The 19,876-nt window shown below is 46.3% G+C and overlaps 1 protein-coding gene across 1 annotated transcript in view; it reads right to left on the reverse strand.

Annotated features, from left to right (window-relative positions):
* The window catches only part of foxj3 (forkhead box J3), a 42,688-nt gene extending 25,093 nt beyond the window's left edge, over positions 1-17,595 (reverse strand). Inside the window, exon 1 of the mRNA XM_035520299.1 lies at positions 17,275-17,595. Within this exon, the coding sequence (XP_035376192.1) occupies positions 17,275-17,595 (321 nt within the window). The remainder of the gene's footprint in view (positions 1-17,274) is intronic.
* Between the last annotated feature and the right edge of the window lie 2,281 nt (positions 17,596-19,876).

Genomic DNA, 19,876 nt, shown 5'->3' on the forward strand with positions numbered 1-19,876 from the left:
CCAAGAAGGCCATGCCAGGGCATCAAAAAACCCAACAGACACACACGAGAAAAGAGGGGGGGTGTTGATGGGGTGTATTTCTGCCCCGTGTGGGGTCAGGGGTCACCCCAAACACAGGCTGAAACACACTGCATTCCTCTCTGTGCAATTCCTGACCCTTCCACCAATGCCACCTCACACAGAGGAAAACCTTTTTTTTTTTTTCCTGCTCAGGCAAACGAGACAGCGCTTTGTCTTATCCCACACGAAGACAAATGAGCCTTCACATGCTTTTCAATTTTCTGAAACTAGATGGGGTTCTTCCATGCTTGCTGCAAACACGAGACACAAGCTTCTGGGTGCGAGTTAGGGAATTTAGCACGTTGGCAGGGTCTGTTTATAATGGGTGTGGGAAAATGCAGGGCTTGGCATTTTCCTGTCAGTGGCAAAGGGATGTTTTTGGGGAGGGGCAGGGCACTTCTGTTCACCATTAGCGAGAAGAGCTGCGTGCGCCTTGCGGACAGGGGTGGAGAAGCCGACAGCAGTGCCTCCGAAGCCGTGTTTAACAGACACTTCCTGGAAGCGAAGGTGCTGTGCTGGTGACCGGCTGTAGCAGTGGGATAATCCACTTACAGAGCATGGAGAACCCATCACCACTGGCCTCACAGATGAGCAGTCCGTGATTGACTGAGAGAAAGTGGAGATGATAAGGGAGTGTAGCAACCCCCCGTAGACCCAGCAGGAGAGAAGTGCCAATCAGAATGTGCTAGGCTCCGAGAGATTTGACCCCCCACCCTCCCAACGTAACGGCACTGCCCTCTCGCTGGTCTGTGTGTACCGCAAATACAGAGTAAACCCAAAACCTTGCACTCAGTGACTGCACAAGAGCTCAGAGAAACTGCACTACAGCCAACTATGCCTGACAAAAGATCCCACAACTGGAAACCAGAGACAACTACAGCAGTGAGTTTCGTCTTCTTAAGAAAGCTTTACTTCTCTGGGGTTTACACACTCGTAAAGATGTTTCTTTCTGCAACCCGACGCATGCCAGTGTGAAAACTATAAGCGCTGTAAAGTACGCTCACACCCCACAGTGAGATAGAGGATATGTTGAGGGTGGTCAGTTTGGCTATGATGCAACACCACAGTATCACAGGGTTCTAGTTACATTAACTGGAATACTGCAGTAATTAAACAGTCAAGAATGCCCTATAAAATGAGATGACACTTTAGGGAACAGACTAATTTAGTGTTTAAATTAAACCCATTTTTCATGTAACTATGTTCATACATGTTTAATTTAGGCCGCTAATAACGTACAACATAACGGAAGTGAGGCTTAGAAAATTGTGCTGAATACAGAATTAAGAAGGGGATGACATCCATTGTACATAGTAGTAATGTTTATACTTTGCACAGTCCCACCTACACCCCCACCGCCTCTTCCAAAGGCCTGACATAGTAAGCAATGGCTGCATAGGGCTACACCAACCCTAGCCCTGCCTCGTTTTACATACAACGTAACCTTCATTTGGTTTGTCATTTAAGTGATGAAGCAGAGTGAGATTCCTAGTCAACAGTGTCCAGCGCAGCTCCATCACCACTCCCATCCATCTTCCTCCGCATCCCACTTGGTTGAGCGTTTGACTTGATAAAAGCACAGGCTTAAAAAAACAACAAAACACCCGTCCAAACAATACCCCCCCAACATTTTTCATCAAAAAAAAGTACGAGGATATTAAGGACTTTAAAAAGGTGTAAGAGGGAAAGAGAAAGGCAGAGGGAGACAGTGGTATGTAAAAGGGAGGGGCGTTGGGAGGGAGTGTGCATGAGAGCGTTAACACACTTCAATAAAAGTGCAATAGAGAGTAGTTCAACTGCTAACACTTTCAGTGCCTTTAAATCAACTCTGCCCTTGGAGAAACTCGAGTATTTGAGTACAACATTATTTGTCATGTTGTTGAAATTTTCAACAATGCTCCACTGTTTTTACTGTCAAAATACCAAAGACTAAATTTGGAAACCTTTAGTATGGCGCATACGCACACACACACACACACACACACACGCACACGCACACGCACACACACACACACACACACCTTCCATGTCCTTTACTGGCAAAATGCGAAAAGTTCTTAATGGAAACCACTAAAATTCAAATGAGTTACAGGGAGGGAGGGGGGGGGGGGTCTGAGCAATACAAAACAGGTTGGGCAATTCATTCAGTTTCATCTAGAGAACACATTCCACACCAAGGGTGCTTACCGCGCTATGGATAACCTCAGACCTGCGTCGTTTTATACTGCTAACTCACTCTGCAGTTTTCAAAACCTTCTGTATAATTTTCAGGATGCATTCAAGGCTGCGGCATTTAGTCTGGCCCTGCATTTAGAGAGCTCCCTTTCACACGCCACAAGCATTCACCTGAGGGTTTTTAAAGGGCCCAAGGGAAGAAATGTGCTCTGTATAATGGGGAATGACAGGGAACAGGATTATAAAAGATGCAGGACACTAGTTTAAAGCGTTTTTTAATCAAAAACCTCCACTGCACTCCTCTTCCTCATTTGTCCTATAGTGCGAGCTGAAAATGCCCCCCCCGCCAACGAACGCGTGTAGGCCCCAGGGGAGATAAGAGGCTCTGAACAGGCTAGCTCAATATTTTTCACTTAAAAAACACACCTTTATGGTCTGTACAGTCCAGACATGGATTGTTTCAGTTAGATTTTGTCCTCGGCACTCACCTACTAATGACATCTGAGGAGAAAAACAACAAACCAAGAAAAAAAAAACCCATGACAGAAGGGACTCAATGTTGGGTAAAATGGCACAGTAACAGAAGAGAGGTAACCACATAACTGGACTAATCTAGAACCGAAATGAGTGTAGCCTCAGAAAGCGGAAACACCATGATCCTCTTCTATTTGAGTCACACTTGTATTTGACCATCACAGTAAAAGCCAATAAGAAAAAACAAAGTCTAGACAACTTCAAGCTGAACACACTGTATTAAAGTGCTGTGCTATAGCCTAGAGCCCATATCTTTACAGAAAGGCAACGGTGCAGTGGGACGCATCTTCATTAAACGGATTGTGGTTGTAACCAAGGGACGACTCTAAACCAAATCATGCCCATGTAGAACAGCTTTCTGTCCCAAACAGTCTAGCAAGCACAATAATTGCAACATCCAACTTGATTTTTTTTTTTTTTAAAGAAAGAAAAAGAAATGTAAAAAAACCACACACACATGCCTTAAGAACATCACTGGCACCATTGAAGAAAGAAGGGGGGGGGGGGGGGAACAAAAAACCCCTCTTCGTGTACTCCGAACTAGCCACATCAGGTCAGGGATATCAGACAGTGGAACGCCGCGTACAACAGTGCGCCAGGCTGCAAGAGCTGAGTAAGGGCTGGAGGCTAGGCGTCTCTCCCTTGTTCACCCTGCCTAAAAGCCTTCTCGCAGGCCCTCAGCTCCAAATGAGCGATCTGATGAGAGCCATGCATCAGTCCCTCCTCTTAATAATCAGACAGCTCGGAGGAGGAGGAGTCTAAAACAATCACTGACAACAGCTCCGCCGGGCCATCCTCAGCACTGCCTCTGACTGCAGTCTGACAGGAAGGAATCACACACACACACACACCTAGATGCATGCGTGCGTGCGCGCATGCAAACACATACACTGTAGGTGTACAGTTGGAATCTACAGCCCATCTGTTGTCGATTTGCGCTAGCTCCCCTCTGGCCCCTTCTAGGGACCATTGCTGGCTGGATATTTTTGAGTGCCAGACCACCCTCAACCCAGCAATGGCACCGACACATGTAGAAATGCTCAGCAACACTGCTGTGCCTGATAAACTTACACCAGCTCAACACCCACAAGGAGGATGAAGGGAAGGAGGGGGAAAAAAAAACAAAACCAAAACACTGCTCCCTGGGCCTGGATGTTGGCTGGTGGAAAGAAGAAAAACAAGCAAGCAAGCAAGGAAAAAAGGACTGCAAGTTAAAACCGAGAACCTGAATTGCACAATCTTTCAATCCATTACGCAGAAGACAGCATGCACACGTCCCCACCCCCATGTCTCATCAAACACCATCGTTGGAAGGGAAGACCTAGAGATTCACATCCCTCACTCTTAAAAGCTCATCTCTACGTTATAAAAGTTACCAAATTACAGCAGCCGTGCCCAAGACTTCCTTCTTTTGATTTGCACAGTACGAGTGAAAACAGTGAAATTGATCTGTGCGTCAATGCAACGCCAAGACCAAGAACTGAAACATTAGCCCTCAAGCCCGAGGCTTCAAGACCTCAGCCAGCAGAAGGATTTCTCGGCTTAATACCCTCATGCTCATGGGCAACGTTTCAAACCTGAGACCAGCGTTGAAAATGAGCAACACCACACTCACCTGGGTTCAGCAAGCAGCTCATAAATGCAGGAAAGACAATAATATATTGAAAATAGTCACCTTCAATCCAAGTCACCTTCGGTTCTAGCACTGGCATACAATTAACCAACTCACAGTGCTTTGTAGACCTCAATTAAGTCTACATATATGAAATCAAAATGCATTCTACTGACGCTGGTGTAAGACAAATAAGATTTAATAATAAAATGAACTGCTTAAAATGTGACAATTACAGTTGAAATGGCAGTTGGTTACTCCTGATAACATGAAAGCCACATCAAACAAATAAAATGCACAAACAAGGTCTCTGCATTTACCGATTCATGTCATAAATAGGCTAATTATGTGCTAGTGAGCAGCGCAAAGACACAGCAGTGTGCATTTTAATTGGTCGGGCTATACCAAACACACTTGCAACAGGGAGACAGCTCACAGACCCCAGAACAGCGGTCACCAACCCTGCTTCTGAAGTGCTGCTTACCTGCAGATATCAGTTCACAGACCCCAGAACAGCGGTAACCAACCCTGCTTCTGGAGAGCTGCCTTCCTGCAGATATCAGTTCACAGACCCCAGAACAGCGGTAACCAACCCTGCTCCTGGAGAGCTGCCTTCCTGCAGATATCAGTTCACAGACCCCAGAACAGCGGTAACCAACACTGCTCCTGGAGAGCTGCCTTGCTGCAGATATCAGTTCACAGACCGCAGAACAACGGTCACCAACCCTGCTCCTGGAGAGCTGCCTTCCTGCAGAGATCAGCTTAGGCCTATATCCAACACCAATCCAGCCAATCAGGGGTTTGAAAAGGAACTGATTAGTATAATCAGGTGTATTTGATGAGGGTTGGAGCAGAACAGTAGATCTCCAGGGGCAGCAGTTGAAGAGATGCAGCCATGCTGAGCTTCTCTATGCTTGATAAATGGTTATCACATTGATTGTCAGGTTTTTTTTTTTTTTTTGGAGGATTGGGAGATATTTGACAAATATCACTAAGGGAGCTGGTTTAAGGCCAACATCAAGACAAAAGCCATTACAACAGAAGTGCGCGCGCGCACGCACACACACACACACACACACTCCAAAAAAAGACCAGTTACTCTTGAACTGGCACATTTAACAGCTACCAATCAGAGAGAAGACCCAAATTCAGAGGGTCACCAGCACACAGAGTTTGGACCAGCTACTGTGCACGAGTGGCATCTGAAGCACATGGAGAAGAGGCCGCTCAACACGGCTGGCACAGGTGCCCCCGTACCAGCAGCTGTGAGGGCTTCCATTAATCTTACAGGTGCTTAAAATGCCATCCAGTCAATAGCCACTAGTGCAGCCAATGAAGCTAATGATGGGTGCAGAGGTGACAATCCAGCTTCCATGCACGCATTGCAGTCCAATCTCCAGAAAAGTGTACTGCAGTTGCACACTCCAGTCTGTTAGGCCAGCTCTGCAGACAGCACAGCTCAGCACGGTCGGCTTGTAAATACAACAGCGCGCCTGTCTGAAAGTGCTGCGTGCCCACAGCCGCAGTGATCGTGCTTCGAGCGTTTAGCACATGGCTGGCCACCAAGCAATAGGCTGGGCCGCAGACCTCGGAGATGGACGTAGCGGGGGAGCTGGTCGTGACTCGGTAGCATTGCTCACCCGTGTGCCACCACCATTTATGGCACATGGAGGACCGCAGGGGGAGCACTGGGGGAGCCCTGTACAGCACAGACTCCGCCTTAAACGAACACTCTCCACACAAAACTAGAGAAAGGTGAAAAATAAATAAGGGAGGTACTGAAGGAGGTGGGGGACACCGAGCTTAGCAATTTGTATTCGGGTTACTACTGATTTAAAACAGAGTCCAAGCCCCCTCTACAGTCCATTAAGAAAGTTAATGCAGAACTGTCAAGCACAGTGACCCATAAATAATACATTGCAGAGGTGAGGAGAGGCTAGACAACCTTCTGCTCCCCTTCGTCCCTCCAGACAGACACGCCAGCCCTCTACAAGGCCACATTAATTGTCTAATTCAGAGGCAATTAGCCGGTGGTGAAAGGCTGTGGCCCTGGAGCCAGCTGGCCCTGATAAGGGGGAAGGCAGCCGAGGGCCTGGCAGCCAGAGCCGTCCGGCTTCAGCAGAGAGAGCTTGGCTGAGCCGCCCCACGCCATCCTGCATGTTTAAGACAGCCCACTTCACCTTGACAAGGGAAGCATTTCTGCTTATGTAGGCTACTCCTGCATATTATTACCATCCGTTCTCTCCAGTGCTTTATTCAACCCCCCCCTCCTCCTTTTTTTCTTCTTTTTTTAATAGGATGTTTTGTTCGATAAATTAGCAGAAGAAAAACCGACGCTGAGGATGCTGACATTGACAAATGGGCAATCACGAGTGAGGAATTAACGTGTCATATCTGCGGCCGGACGGCGTGGCGATTAGCTGGAGTGATGCTGGAAAGGCCTGTCGATAGGTGCAGGGAGGCAGAGCACCACTGCCAGCCCAGCACATCATCCATCACGGGGCGGCAGTTGGCTACCGGCCCACAGCCTCCGCCCTGTCTGCCCCCCTCCCCCAGAGTCCGCCGACCCCTCTAAGGATACTGGACCTCTGCTCTCCAGTTTCCTTCCTAGAGCACGCCCTCAGACGAATGGGAGACGACCCCAAAAAAACGTGAAGCCCGGTTTCAGCTGAGCAGAGGAAGGAGGAGGGAAGAAAGAAAGAAAAAAAATAAATAAATAAGCGCAGGCTCTCTACATGATCTGTCCATTTTAAAAATCCTTGCAATTTCCCCTTGGTGCCTGTGAGCTACAGGGCATTTCACTCTGCAGACACCTGGCCAAGAAACATAGCGCCAAGTCATTAGGCTTCAAAATCCTTATACCCCCTGCCACCAACGCAGATAGCCTTAGTCACCCAAAAAGCCAGAGAGAAAGCACGTGGTGGAGATCGGTGACATTTCTGGTGTGGGAACTCTGTATGGAATCCCTGGGCAGAATGCCATACCCTCAGTGACACTGCATGCTCGGTGCCACTCTGTCTGCTACGCCTGCCTGCTAAACCCATGTCAGAGGGGCATAAAAACTGATGAAACATTCCAGCTATTAAGCGCGTTCCCATTGCTACCCACTGCGCACTGCGGCTGTTCTGACTTGCTTGGCAAATTTCTCTGGCACAAAAAGAAAACAATCTCACTTCCCAAATATGGAGGGGAGGGGGCGGAACCAGCTACTGAACTGAATGGGCATAAATCTATATATCACAATTTTCCCTTTTGCATATTATGTCAAAACACTAAAGTGAGAAGCGGTCGAAACAATTAAACAAGAGCAGTGAGAGTGTGCCTAAGCTTTCCTGTTCCTTAAGGCTCCGGTGTGGTCAGTCTTAGTCCAACCCAGAATCTCACGGTCCACAGTACTAACACCAACCACCCAACCACATCCACTAATTACCACTGAACCTGTTCTCAGCTTTTTTCTTCTTTTTTTGGGGGGTGTGGGGGGTTGTGTCTTTAGAGAGGGTAGCAGGAGATGGTGGGTGTGACAAATTAAGAGCAGAGCTCTGAAGGAGGAAACCAGAACTAAAAGGTAAGAGGATGACTTTAAGGATTTTTTGTTTTTAAATCTAAAAACACAAATCAAAGTACAACAACAAAAAAAATTAAATAAATGTAATTCATTAAAAAAAGAGGTTTTTAAAAACCGAATATTGATGATTTAGAAAATTATATACATATTATTATTTCTTTTTTTTTTTTTTATCTACCCAATGCCAACTATAACACCCAGTCTAGCCATGCCACATTCACGAGGTCAATTTAGAGTTAGAGTTAAAGGCAGATTCCAAGGACCAGCGCCTATTTATAGCATGCAGATATTCATCATGGCTCAGTGGCGCTCTCTCTGGAGGCTAAAGAACAGCCACACTCAGGCCTCCCCAACCCCAGTTAATGAACAGACAGGCTTGCTGCTCAAATGAGGAGAACTCCTGACATGTTTACTTTAATGCAATTCATCCCCACTGCCCAAGAATTTGAAAATACAACGCAATCTAAAATGTGGTTGGAGGAAAGTGTGGTGAACCAAAAACAAATCTTTTTATTTTTTTTTTTTTTTAAAGAGTGAAAATTACCCGGACCATGTAAATGAAATAGAACACACTTGTAAGTTCAATTCTTAAGACGACTTCACACAGCTCAGTTCTGAAGTCTGTTGGTGGAGTAGTGCCCTTTCTCCGCTTGTCTTCACCCTGTTAATATGAGATAATTCACAATGCAGACGCAGAAGTCCAGAGCAGTCCATATATCCCCAGTTCCTTCTCTGTTATGTTTTCCTCGGTCTGGACTTCAGAAGGTAGAGTCGGCTCAGTTCCGGCCTCCATCCTTAGATCTGTACTGCAGTAGTTAGCATGAGGTTAACCATTTAAGTTTGCCGATCCCACCCACTCTCAAATTAGGCTTTCCATCGATTCCTCCATGTATATATTGGAACAAGATATCGTTCATTCTGGTACATGGTGCAATACCCAACAGTAGTACAGCAGCAGACAGCTTAAAGTGAAGCGCCAGCTGCCACCACTGAGACTGTTCTGCAGCGCGTCCCTGTATCTCATGAATGGCACCATCCCAGCCTGACATCAACCCACCAGGAAGACCTGAGGTATTTATAATATTTATAAAAAATAAAAAGCCCACCACAGCAGAACAGGCCACACCTAGTGTTCAATGCATTCATTAACAGGCAAATACTTGAGATGACCTTCAAATGTCTTCAAGCCTAGCCTTGTCATTTAGAAAGCTTTAGACAGATTTTAAACACACTGATTCTTTTCCAAGTTATTTTATATTTAGTTATACTTGATTTGAATGGTCTTGTTTTCGCACCAAAAGATACTACAGCGATGTAGAATATTTTGGTTAGAATGAACTGGATTCAGAACCTGCATGGACTTGTATCCTTGGACACAGAGGAGGAGGAGGAGGACGAGGACGACGACATGTTGGACCTAGGTCACTCCACAACTTGGAACCTAGTTTTTGCCATAACTGAAGTGTTGCTCTTTTCATGTTTAATAGGACATTATTGTGCTTTTTATTCTGTTTCTGATGCAACAGCTGATTAAAATGCTTTGGCTGCTAGTTTTACCAGTCATGCAGATTTGAACAAAATTAAAGGTGTTTTGTTTTTTTTGCCTGAACCATTTTTAATTGTACTATTAAATATTATTCTTTATTTATAAGACAGGCAACAACAGATTGCTTTATCTTCCAGTTGTTTCCTAATCAACAAGAGAGGTTTTTCTGGAGGACAGGAAAGCTGAAGGAAAACTGGACAAAGGGAGGAGAGATGCTAACAGTATATGAATATCGAGTTTCTGAAAGATAAACGTGTCTGGTTGTCGAAAACCACATGCTGCTCTGTTAGTCTTTATACCCTTCTCCAAGTGTCTGCACACTCACCAGCCTCCCCACCAACCTCAACCCTAATACTAACCCCAAGCCCAACACTAATCCTAACCCTCCAGTGAACAGCAGCAGATCCAAAATCATCATCATCATCATCATCATCATCCACAGTACTGCTTCACATTAAATGTACAAGTAGAATAATATAACTCTAATAAAACCCGATGTGTACTATATTACATGTGCACCACAGTATATCATTTTAAAATCGGGGTATGGATAGAACTGGGACTACAATCCTGGAACACAGCACACAGGCTTCAGGTCTGGAAGCATCTTGGGCCTTTAATTCCATAACTAAGAGGATCACTTTGGAAGACTGATTTCAAGTGTGCAAATCTCTGTCTTCTTTACTCTATTGTTCAAATCTTTAACCAGACCTTTTTGTATTAAATACTCTTATGCACTCTGTGGCTGTTCAACCACAACACATCAATGTACCGTTTCTGTTGTCTATCCTCTAGCTCGGTGTTAGCCAGCCTGTTGCAGATGTCTGCACTGCTGCAGCACTCTGTCCTGCTATGCCTGAAAAACTTGCTGAACAGCTACACCTATGCCATCATGTCAGTGTTAAAAGTGCTACTGTGGTCAGACACAGAATTAAAGCGTGTGTTTTGGGGGTTTTTTTTGGCCGGGGGGGGTTTAAATTTTTTTTTTTTTATTAGTTTTCCATTTCAAAATACTTCCATCTAGAGATAATATAACACCACAAAAAGAAACATTTGTAGTTCCCCTGCTTGTAGGAGCATATAATCCTGCCAGCATTTACCCCTAAACAAAATTTATGAGGGAGGAAAATGTTTTTAATTATCAAACAAACTAATAAACAACAAAAACACAAGCTAAAGCTGCAGCACTAAACACCCCACCGCACCATCGCTGTCGCCGTGGCAACTTTCATTCCCCTCTAATGTATATCCCCAATATAAATAAGAAAGTTATCCCAAGTCTGGTTAAATTTTCTTTGAGAATTGCTCACATTAAATATCTTAATTTCCATTGAGGTCGTTTCTGTCATAAGCCTAATCTCTGGTGTATATGTGCTCTTCCACTTACACAAAATTAGTCTGGTTGCTACTATAAATCCTGTGAGAGCTAGCCCAAACTCTACTTCAGTGATTCCCGATGGTACCAGTGACTCGTCTCCAAGGAGACAGACTTGCGGAGACTCTGGAAGAGACTGTCTGATCTGTTTCTCTATTACTTTTAGAACTATTATTTCTCAAAAAGGTAAGTATAAGTGGACGTTCCCACATAGTACGTACCTATTTCTGTTCAGTTTTTCCAGAATGCATCATTCTGTTAAACCCATTTTAAGTCCAAGAGGTATGCAGTGCAATCCATGAATAAAGGAGGGTTGACAAATTGTGCATGTCAACAGACAGGGTACAGTCTGTACTTGTGTAAAACACGCCCGTAGGACAACTGTGCCTATTGAAGTGGTCAGTGAGAGCAGCTACAAGGCAGCAGTTTCTACTTAAGTGTCTCCTGAGACTATATCAGAAATAAATGACGACAAAATATCTTGAGACTTTGCTGAGTCTGCAGAAGGGATTATCTAGTTCGTTAAGTTTATTGTTAGCTAGAGAACACATAAATTAACTTGAGCTTTGGATAATAATAATGAGGAGAGGGGGAGACAGAAACAACTGCTCTGAAATGAGTTTCAGACCAATGAAAACATAATGGAGGACTGGGATCCAGCCTGACTACCTCTGGAGTTTAGGTTCTGCAATTGGGGGGGTGGGGTGGGGTGGTGCTTGCTCAATTTATGACTAAACCAATAGTATTTCTGGTTTTATGAGATGTTTTTGAAGTTCCTTAGATTACTACCAGTTCATAATATTAAATATGCAAAAAGGGTGACCTCCCCTAGCTATCTGTATTAACAGCACCTCCAACCTGACAGATGGAAGACAAACGCAAGGTCAGGGCATACTGCACTTCATGGTCTCCGGCTCCGTACATGTCGATACCACTGGAAAAATCGTACACATTTTCAGTACCTTCCTCCTTTTCCAGAGCCATCAACGCACACGCATATAAAACTTGAAAAGCAAATGCTCTCCCGCACCCAACACGAACCCTCAAATACTTAGCACTTCAAAAACAATCCCTCTAGTACAGAGACCTACAAGACCTCATCTGGTACTACCTAACTGAGAATACTATAAAAGTTAATGCCAATGTTTTAGCATTCCATGAAATACAAAAGAATAGGGGTTTTACCACCTTGTGTGAAGCACTGACTACACAACAGGCCTGACACCGAGGCTGGATCAATCAATGAAAGACAAATGATTGATGCTCCCCACCTGTGTATAAAATACATCTCTAGGAAGTAGTTTAAGAAGGTAGCAGGGAGGCTCTATGTAATGCTTTAGCAAGTTTGACGAGTAGAGAGGGAAGAAAGGAGATACAGAGAAAGACAGACAGAGAAGAAAGGTCATAAGCAATGACAGTTACATAGCCAGTCAAATGCAACAGTGGAGCAATGCACACGGTGCGGATACGCACCCGTCAGCCTGGTTAAATTCTCCTCGCCCGTGTCAACGCCTTGCTCGGCGGACCGCAGAGAGCCGGCGTGGCTGCCAGGCCTACCTGCGCTCGCCGCCCACCTGCTCCGAGTGCGAGATGGGCCATGAGTGGGCTGGGGGAAAGGTGAGGCTGGTGGGTGGAGAGCCCAGGCAGGAGCTTCCTGACACTGGAGCCCGTCTCGCTGCAGGAGACCGACTGGCTGCAGGATGAATCACCACCACTCCCACCACCGACACAGCCACTTCTGCTGCCACAATTAAAAGCAATCTGGAAGGGAGGCAGGGAGAAGCTGCAGAGCTAAAAATACGGCAACAAACCACAGCGCCTAATAAATGCACAGTGAGATTTTCAGGTTCTCATGTTCTGCTTGGGGACTGTATTTTAAGAAGCTAAACAGGGGGAGGAACAAAAAATTAAAATTAAATAAATAAATAAATAGACAGAAGCAGGTAGATTTTTCTCTGAACATTTACTGTACCTCACCTCCTACATTATTCAACATCAGCAGAGCGTTTAAAATTTAAATGCTTGCTTAACGGCGTAATGATGATCCAGGCTGCAGGAGCAGATGGAGAAATCGGGGAGACGAGGACTGAAGCAATTTTACATCTCCAGACTCTGAGCACGGCGACTCAAGCTTGGATGGGGAGATATGGAACCGCGGAGAGCACACCTGAACCGCCGCCACATTTGAATAACGGCTACGGGAGGCAGACGTGCCGGTTGCTCTGCTCCCGCGTGTGCAGGAACACTATCTCCAAAGTAAATAACACCCCGAGGAGAGGGAGAAGCGGCTCACCAAAATCACTTAATCAAAAAAATAGCAAGGGGGCCCCGGGCAGCCGTTCCTGCGCTGGCTATCCAACGGTGGAGGCCACCTTTGATCTGTTTAGGTTGCTGGCCATTTGCATTTCATAATGAGATCAAAACGCTGGGTTTGCTCTGCAGGAGCGGAGCGGTGCGCTGCACTTCTAAACCACTGCAGATTTGGGCTCGGTCAGCATAACCGTGCATCTGTAGTGACCTAAAAGTTCACCGACTGCTGCTGTGGTGATGACGGTGCACGTTCACAGTGAATGGCTCTCTTTGTTTTGCCTATTTGCTGCATACAGGTGCAGATACATGGCAGGGGGGATTGGGGGTGTGGCAACAATCATCTAGAGTGAAGAAGCCCCCAGAACAAATCTCTCAAGCATTTGTTAACCTGTCGAGAAACGCTCAAGATTGACTGCAGCATTCCCGCGCTCACAGGAGAAGGCGATGGGAAGTCCGGCGGCACTGCTGCCACTAGTTCGGATTTGCTATCTGTGTTGGAAAAACCCGCCGGACCAAGATTGGGTCTGGCACATGGGTGGAGGGGCCATAACCCAAAATCTGGCCAGCGATTACTGCAAAGCATCGTTGGTATTTGTTGTAGGAGGGGCTTAAAGTGCAGAGCGCCTGGCGACAGCTGTTTGAGGGCCTTACTGTGCAGCTCCCATATCGGTGACCTCATCGGCAACACACACACACACACCCACCCACACACACCCCTTCAACGTTTCCATTGCAACCTGATCAGATTTTTGTCTGCAGTAGCATTATGAATGTGTTTAGTAAGCACAGAGCTCAACCCTCAAAAGGATAACAAGAGCTTTTACATGGAGGGTCCCTGATAATCAACCCTCCCAATTGACATCCACACACTTAATGCCTCTAACACCTAATGCCTCCTGTGATTGTGAGAACAGCCACACACACACACACACACACACACACACACACACACACACACACACACACGCCCATGAAAACGCTCTGGGTCAGGTGGGCTTTGACGACTTAAAACTCATCAGAAGCACTTAAAGCCGGGCCTAGCTGGTGTCACACTTGCAAGCTCAGACGATATTGCATCTCCGGAGCATTAAGCATCGATGTGATGTGTAGCTGACAGGTAACCGCGAGCTGCTCAACCTGAGAGAGGCCAAATTAATCTCATTTGCAGCCTTGTTCGGGAAGACACCAGTACAAGGTCTGGCACACAAGCATGCTGGGACCATCAGGACATGACCAAGGTCTCCAAAACAAGAGGTCTATTTTAGAGACATATACAGTGGAGAGTAAAAAATCCCCATAAAAAGTATGGCACTGTGATATGATATTGAACTGAATAACATACAAAGAATTGAGATACCTTTTTTCATATAGATTTTAGAACAAAACAATGGAAAAAAATGCTCTGTGCATGTGATGTTCTAGCTTCTTGAACACACACACAAACAAATGCACACACATACAAACAAAAAGAAAGAGCCCTGCATGGTCCATATCCCTGTGAAACACGGTGGGTTCTAAAATTCATCAAACTGCTCTGGAAGGAGCTAATTGCAATGCTCCCGGACATTGCTTCTGCATATCCCCACTCCCCTAATACTGCATGAATACATTTTGACCTTGATGAATTATCTTCTCTTATTGACAGCACGTATTGATATTTCTTAAAAGCGTTGGCTAATGGAGTTCTATTGAGATGATTAAATGAGTGAGCTGCCGTCCGGATTAGCCCGGTCTCATCTCTCCAGTGCAGCTTGCATTATCATAGAGAACAGACATGTGCGTGCGCTGGGTCGTAAATTCCTGCTGCTGACATCTCCAGGGGAACAGCGGAGCGGTGACTGCATCTCGACCTACATTCACCCCGACTGCATGCACCAACGTATGTGCCAATGCACCAATACTGTACTGCCAGTAGCCGACAGACACAAACACAAACTATAGGACAGAACAGATTTAGGTTTCACAGGTGACATTCAGGCCCTCCATATTACAAAAAAAACCACAAAAAAACCCTCTCTGCTTATATCACTTTAATACACACCAGTATATTATTTATTAAGTATAATAATTATAATGCAATAACGCACGCACACAAAAGCCACAGGCAGAGTGTGTTGTGAATGTGCCCTAACCAGTTGAGCACTGTTATCTCTCTCTGTCTGAGCCACGCTCTCCTCCTTCACATTATACAGGCAGACACCATAGCTGGTCTGTCTGCCTCACCATATGCATCTACAAGTGCGCACCTTCAGACAGAGTTAATCAGTATGGTTTTGCCTTTGATTTCAACCACCTTTTGGGTAAACAGCACAGCTGCTTCTACACGCAGAACCACGCACACACACACAAAAACCCAAAAACAAACCAACACCCTCCCAGTTGACATTTGTGGTTCCCTCTGTACACAATACAGAAAGGTTTGTATCACAAGTGGAACTGACATGTCCCCACAGAATGAGATTGACAAGCTGATGCAATATTAATTGACTTCTATAGATTTCTCCCTGTAAGTACTTGGTTGATCAAATGTTATGGTAACAGACAAAAATGTATTTGCACTTTCCTTCCATAACATGACTGCTATTCACATGTCTCAGGTACACTTTGCGATTTTTTTTTTTTTTGGGGGGGGGGGGGGGGGGGGGGGGGTTATTGCGTCCACCAAATGAGAGTCATGTATACAAGTAGCATTTCATAGAAATGGCACTTAGAAGCACTAGGTCACATCTGACGCCAGTGAAACAGGCTTGCGTGAGTCAGGGCTAAAGCCTTGCAGATACTGTGCTTTCAGCGAACGAGAAACGCCAAAATCCATTCGTTGTGTCAGTTCACAATACAGGCCAGGGGCAAGAGGACAGACGTCTGTCACAACAGGCACTAAGGCACGAGGGAAGATTTAACTTCTGCATTTTCTAGGGACTAGCAAGTGAGAGCGCACAAACACGCACTCACAGCAAGAGGGTGAGCGAGGAGAAACCAAACAAGCCAGAGTTACAAATTCACTGCACGAATCGCAGAGTGTTAATACCTCCATGACCTCAAAATCACCTGTCTGGATTCATGAGCTTTTACAATACGGCAGCATTTCCAAAAAACACAGCTTCAAAAGCCTTAGCAATTTTGAGTAAAGGTACATGAGAATCTTTTCAAATAATTGGAAAAGACAAGGGGGCACTGTGAGAAGCATTTAATTTCAGGTTTTGATTCGGTGTTTATCAAATGGGGGAGGAATTAAAAATAAACCGTCAAATAAATAAAAAATTATGGCAACAGTGTCTTGGTGATCTCTGAACTTCTATAAGCTTGTGCAGCCTTGTATAGACTAATGTAAACATCTGCTTCACAGGAAAAAGAAGAAGAAAAGGGGAGTGGGTTGAAACCCGCTCCCACACATTGCATGTGTCTCGCGGATATGAACGCATACGTCTTGTCTCGACTGCAATAAAGCCGCGGTGCCAATTCTATTGGCAATAAATGTCAACTGATTGGAAAGCTCATTCTAATATCAATTTCCATCTCCGCTCTTTAAAAGGCAATCAGCATGGCTTCATCTCTGTATATCATACGCTCCTTCAGATGATGACATGGCAATGGCTCTCTCACATAATGGACTTGTATCAAGGCATCTGGCATGAATAATACAATCCGTGAATGGGAGATTTTTGTCTACGGCTCGTTCGGATAGGTCTGCCTCTCTGAATATCAACACTTTCCACGCTCACATTTCTGTCTGCAAAACAGCCTCTATTTTCTCCTTTTTTTTGAAAGACACAAGAGACTGTGTCAAATATTAATGCTTATAACCAGATCAGAACACGTTTTCTTCACAAAATGAAAGTGATGCTTGTGAATCATTCTCTACCTTTATATTTGCAAAATAATCCACAGCAAAACAACTTGACAGCATAAGAAATTAGAATAATTTCACACGTTAACCTTGGCTGTCTCCTCCTGCTTGAATTCAGGGCTGATTTGGTACACTGATTGCATTTAAGTGGAGGGGATGTCACTAGCACGCATGCAAATGTGTCTGACGGGCAGAAAGCAAATAATGACAAATAATTTAGTCGGAGCCGTTTGCACGCGTTCCCCCTTACCTTCCAGCCACTGCCTGCCTCCCGGTAGTAGGGGAAATTGTCACAGATCCACTGATAGATCTCGCTCAGGGTCATTTTCTTCTTTGGCGAGCTGTTGATGGCGAAGGTGATGAGGCTGGCGTAGCTGTAGGGCGGCTTCCCGTCCTTGTGCTGCTGCACCTCCTCCTGATCCAGTGTGGTGTTGGGGTCCAGCAGAGCGCTCTTCTTGGCCATGCCTGGCCCGTGGGCGTTCTGGGCGTCTGCCTTCTGGATGGCAGCCCGCATGGTCAGCTGTGGCAGCCAGTCCATGGACGTCAGGCTACTCTCCAGCTCCGAGGTCATGGTGGCAAGGGGAGGGGGGGAGGGAGGGAGGGAGGGAAGGAAAGAAGGGATGGGGGAGGGCTCGGGCGGTGTCGGCGGACGGAGATCGGCCGAGGTTGGCGCCGTGAGCGGGGGGTCTCCCTCGGGTCACAGTCAAATGTAGCCTAGCAGCTCCAAATCAAACCTGCAGAGGAAAGAAAGAAAAAAAAAAAAAAAAAAAAAAAACCCAGAACAGGGGAGTCAGTTTACTGCACAGCAGTGAAACGCAGAGTGGGCCGTCTCCTCCCAGCACACGGAGCCCTGGTAGGCAAAGCCAGTCTGGCTGCTGTCACACAGCCCTTTTAATTAGCGCGCAGTAACGAGTAGCGCTGTGTGTGTGGAGTGGCACTGTGGCGCGGGCGCCGAGCCGGAAGACGGCGCCAGGCCCTACGCAGCGCGGGCCAGGGATGTCTCCGTCCCGCGCGCTCTGGCACTCTGACTCACTCTGCAGCAATCTGACCCCGCAAACTCAGTAAATGCTGGGGAATTGTTGTCACAACTGCCAGCCAAATGGAGGACTGGCGCACCAGGAATTCCGATTCTGCTGCGGGTAGTAACCCTCTCTGCTCCAATCCTTAGCTTCCCCCCCCCCCCTCTGGCCAGCCACGACTGGCTTGTAAACAAGGCCAGGAATTGTCAACATGCCAAGAGCTGGGTCCATAGGCACTTGTTCCAACCTATGACTGCACTCCCTGCCCACAAACAACCTTGTGTTTTGGCCACTATGCCCTCCTCTGCTCCTAGAATAGCAGTGAGGACAGGGGTCCCAGCACAGGCACACATGTGCAATCAGTTGGCGTCATCAAACCCCACTCACTGGAAACCCGCGATGCACAGACCACTCCGCAGTTGAAGAGAAAGCAGAGAGGTGAGTATTCCATGTAATTCTCTGACAATCCGAGCATTAAAATACCTCCAGGTCCTCAGGGGACCAGAGAGAGACACTTTTATTGAAATTCCACAATGGAGAAAAGTGAATGTGAGATTGAGGTAAACCACTGAAACTTGATAAAAGAGATTGCTATGACAGACTCTTACTTTCCACCATCACACTGTCATTTTCACAAAAGGTGAGTCATGACCCTCTAATTTTGAAAGGTTTTATGGAAAAGATGAGGGTCGGAGGCGACCTAAACCCTTTCCACAAAGGACAAAACCTACCATTCTAATTTATGACCTCTACACTGGTGAAAAAGGATGTCTGAGAACGTTTTGTAATTAAATCAAAGTCCTGTGGAGTGCATCTCTCTACAGAGAGAAACCAATCATATCATGCAGAAAGAAAAGCCAATCAGATCACGCACAGCCCAATATCATAGCAGTATAAGGACAGAGGCCTGAACATTTATGGCATTTAGCTCACGCTTTAATCCAAAGTGATTTACAATTATGACTGAGTACAACTTGAGCAATTGAGGGTTAAGGGTCTTGCTCAGGGGTCCAACACTGGCAACTTGGCAGTGGTGGGGCTTCAACCAGCAACCTTCTGACTACAAGTTAAGTACCTTAACGACTGAGCTACCACTGCCAAAATGGCAAGTTCAAATTCGCAGATTCTTCCCGTCCAAGACGGCTTTTAGGATTATTTGCTCATTGGCTTCGTCCTCCAACATGACCCCAGCATTTAAACATTGTTACAACACCTGTGAAATAATTACATCCTTAAGAAATCACAAATGGCACAGTCGCAGGAAGTTTCTAGCTTGGAACGCTCCCAACAGCAGTGGCCATTCTGACCTAGGAGCTCGGGGGGTGTCTGCAAAGCACTGGGGTCTTCATTAGCACACCGAAGGCAGGCATGAAAGTACTGCAAGCATCTTCCGTTATTAGTGCTGGTGGCTGGGTTCATGTCCTGCAACAGGGCCCCAGCCTGTCGCTGTGCAAGGGAGTGGAGATGGAGCAAATTGTGGGGGCAGGGCAAAGGGTGCAGTCAGAGCAAAGGGGGTGGGCGGTGCTGAGCAGCAGACGGTGAGCATGAGATGGAGAGTGCAGCCCGCTGGTCAGCCAGCCAGGCGCTGGGGTTAACCGGGTCAGCCTGCCAGAGCTAACCCTCGGGAGCGGAGCACGGCAAACACGGAGCGCTGTGGCTTTGATGCGACAGTCACTGCCTGTGCCGGAAGAGAACAACGGTGCTTTTGAAAACATTGGGGGGGGGGGGGGGGGGTTCGCCCCTTCCCCTTCACTTCTTCCAAGCCAAGATGCAGGCAATGGTTTAAGTTCTGCAATTACACATCAAGTTGCGCTTTGCGATTATTGCTGATGT

This window comes from Electrophorus electricus, chromosome 20 (genome assembly GCF_013358815.1).
Source record: "Electrophorus electricus isolate fEleEle1 chromosome 20, fEleEle1.pri, whole genome shotgun sequence".
NCBI classification, from domain to species: Eukaryota; Metazoa; Chordata; class Actinopteri; order Gymnotiformes; family Gymnotidae; genus Electrophorus; species Electrophorus electricus.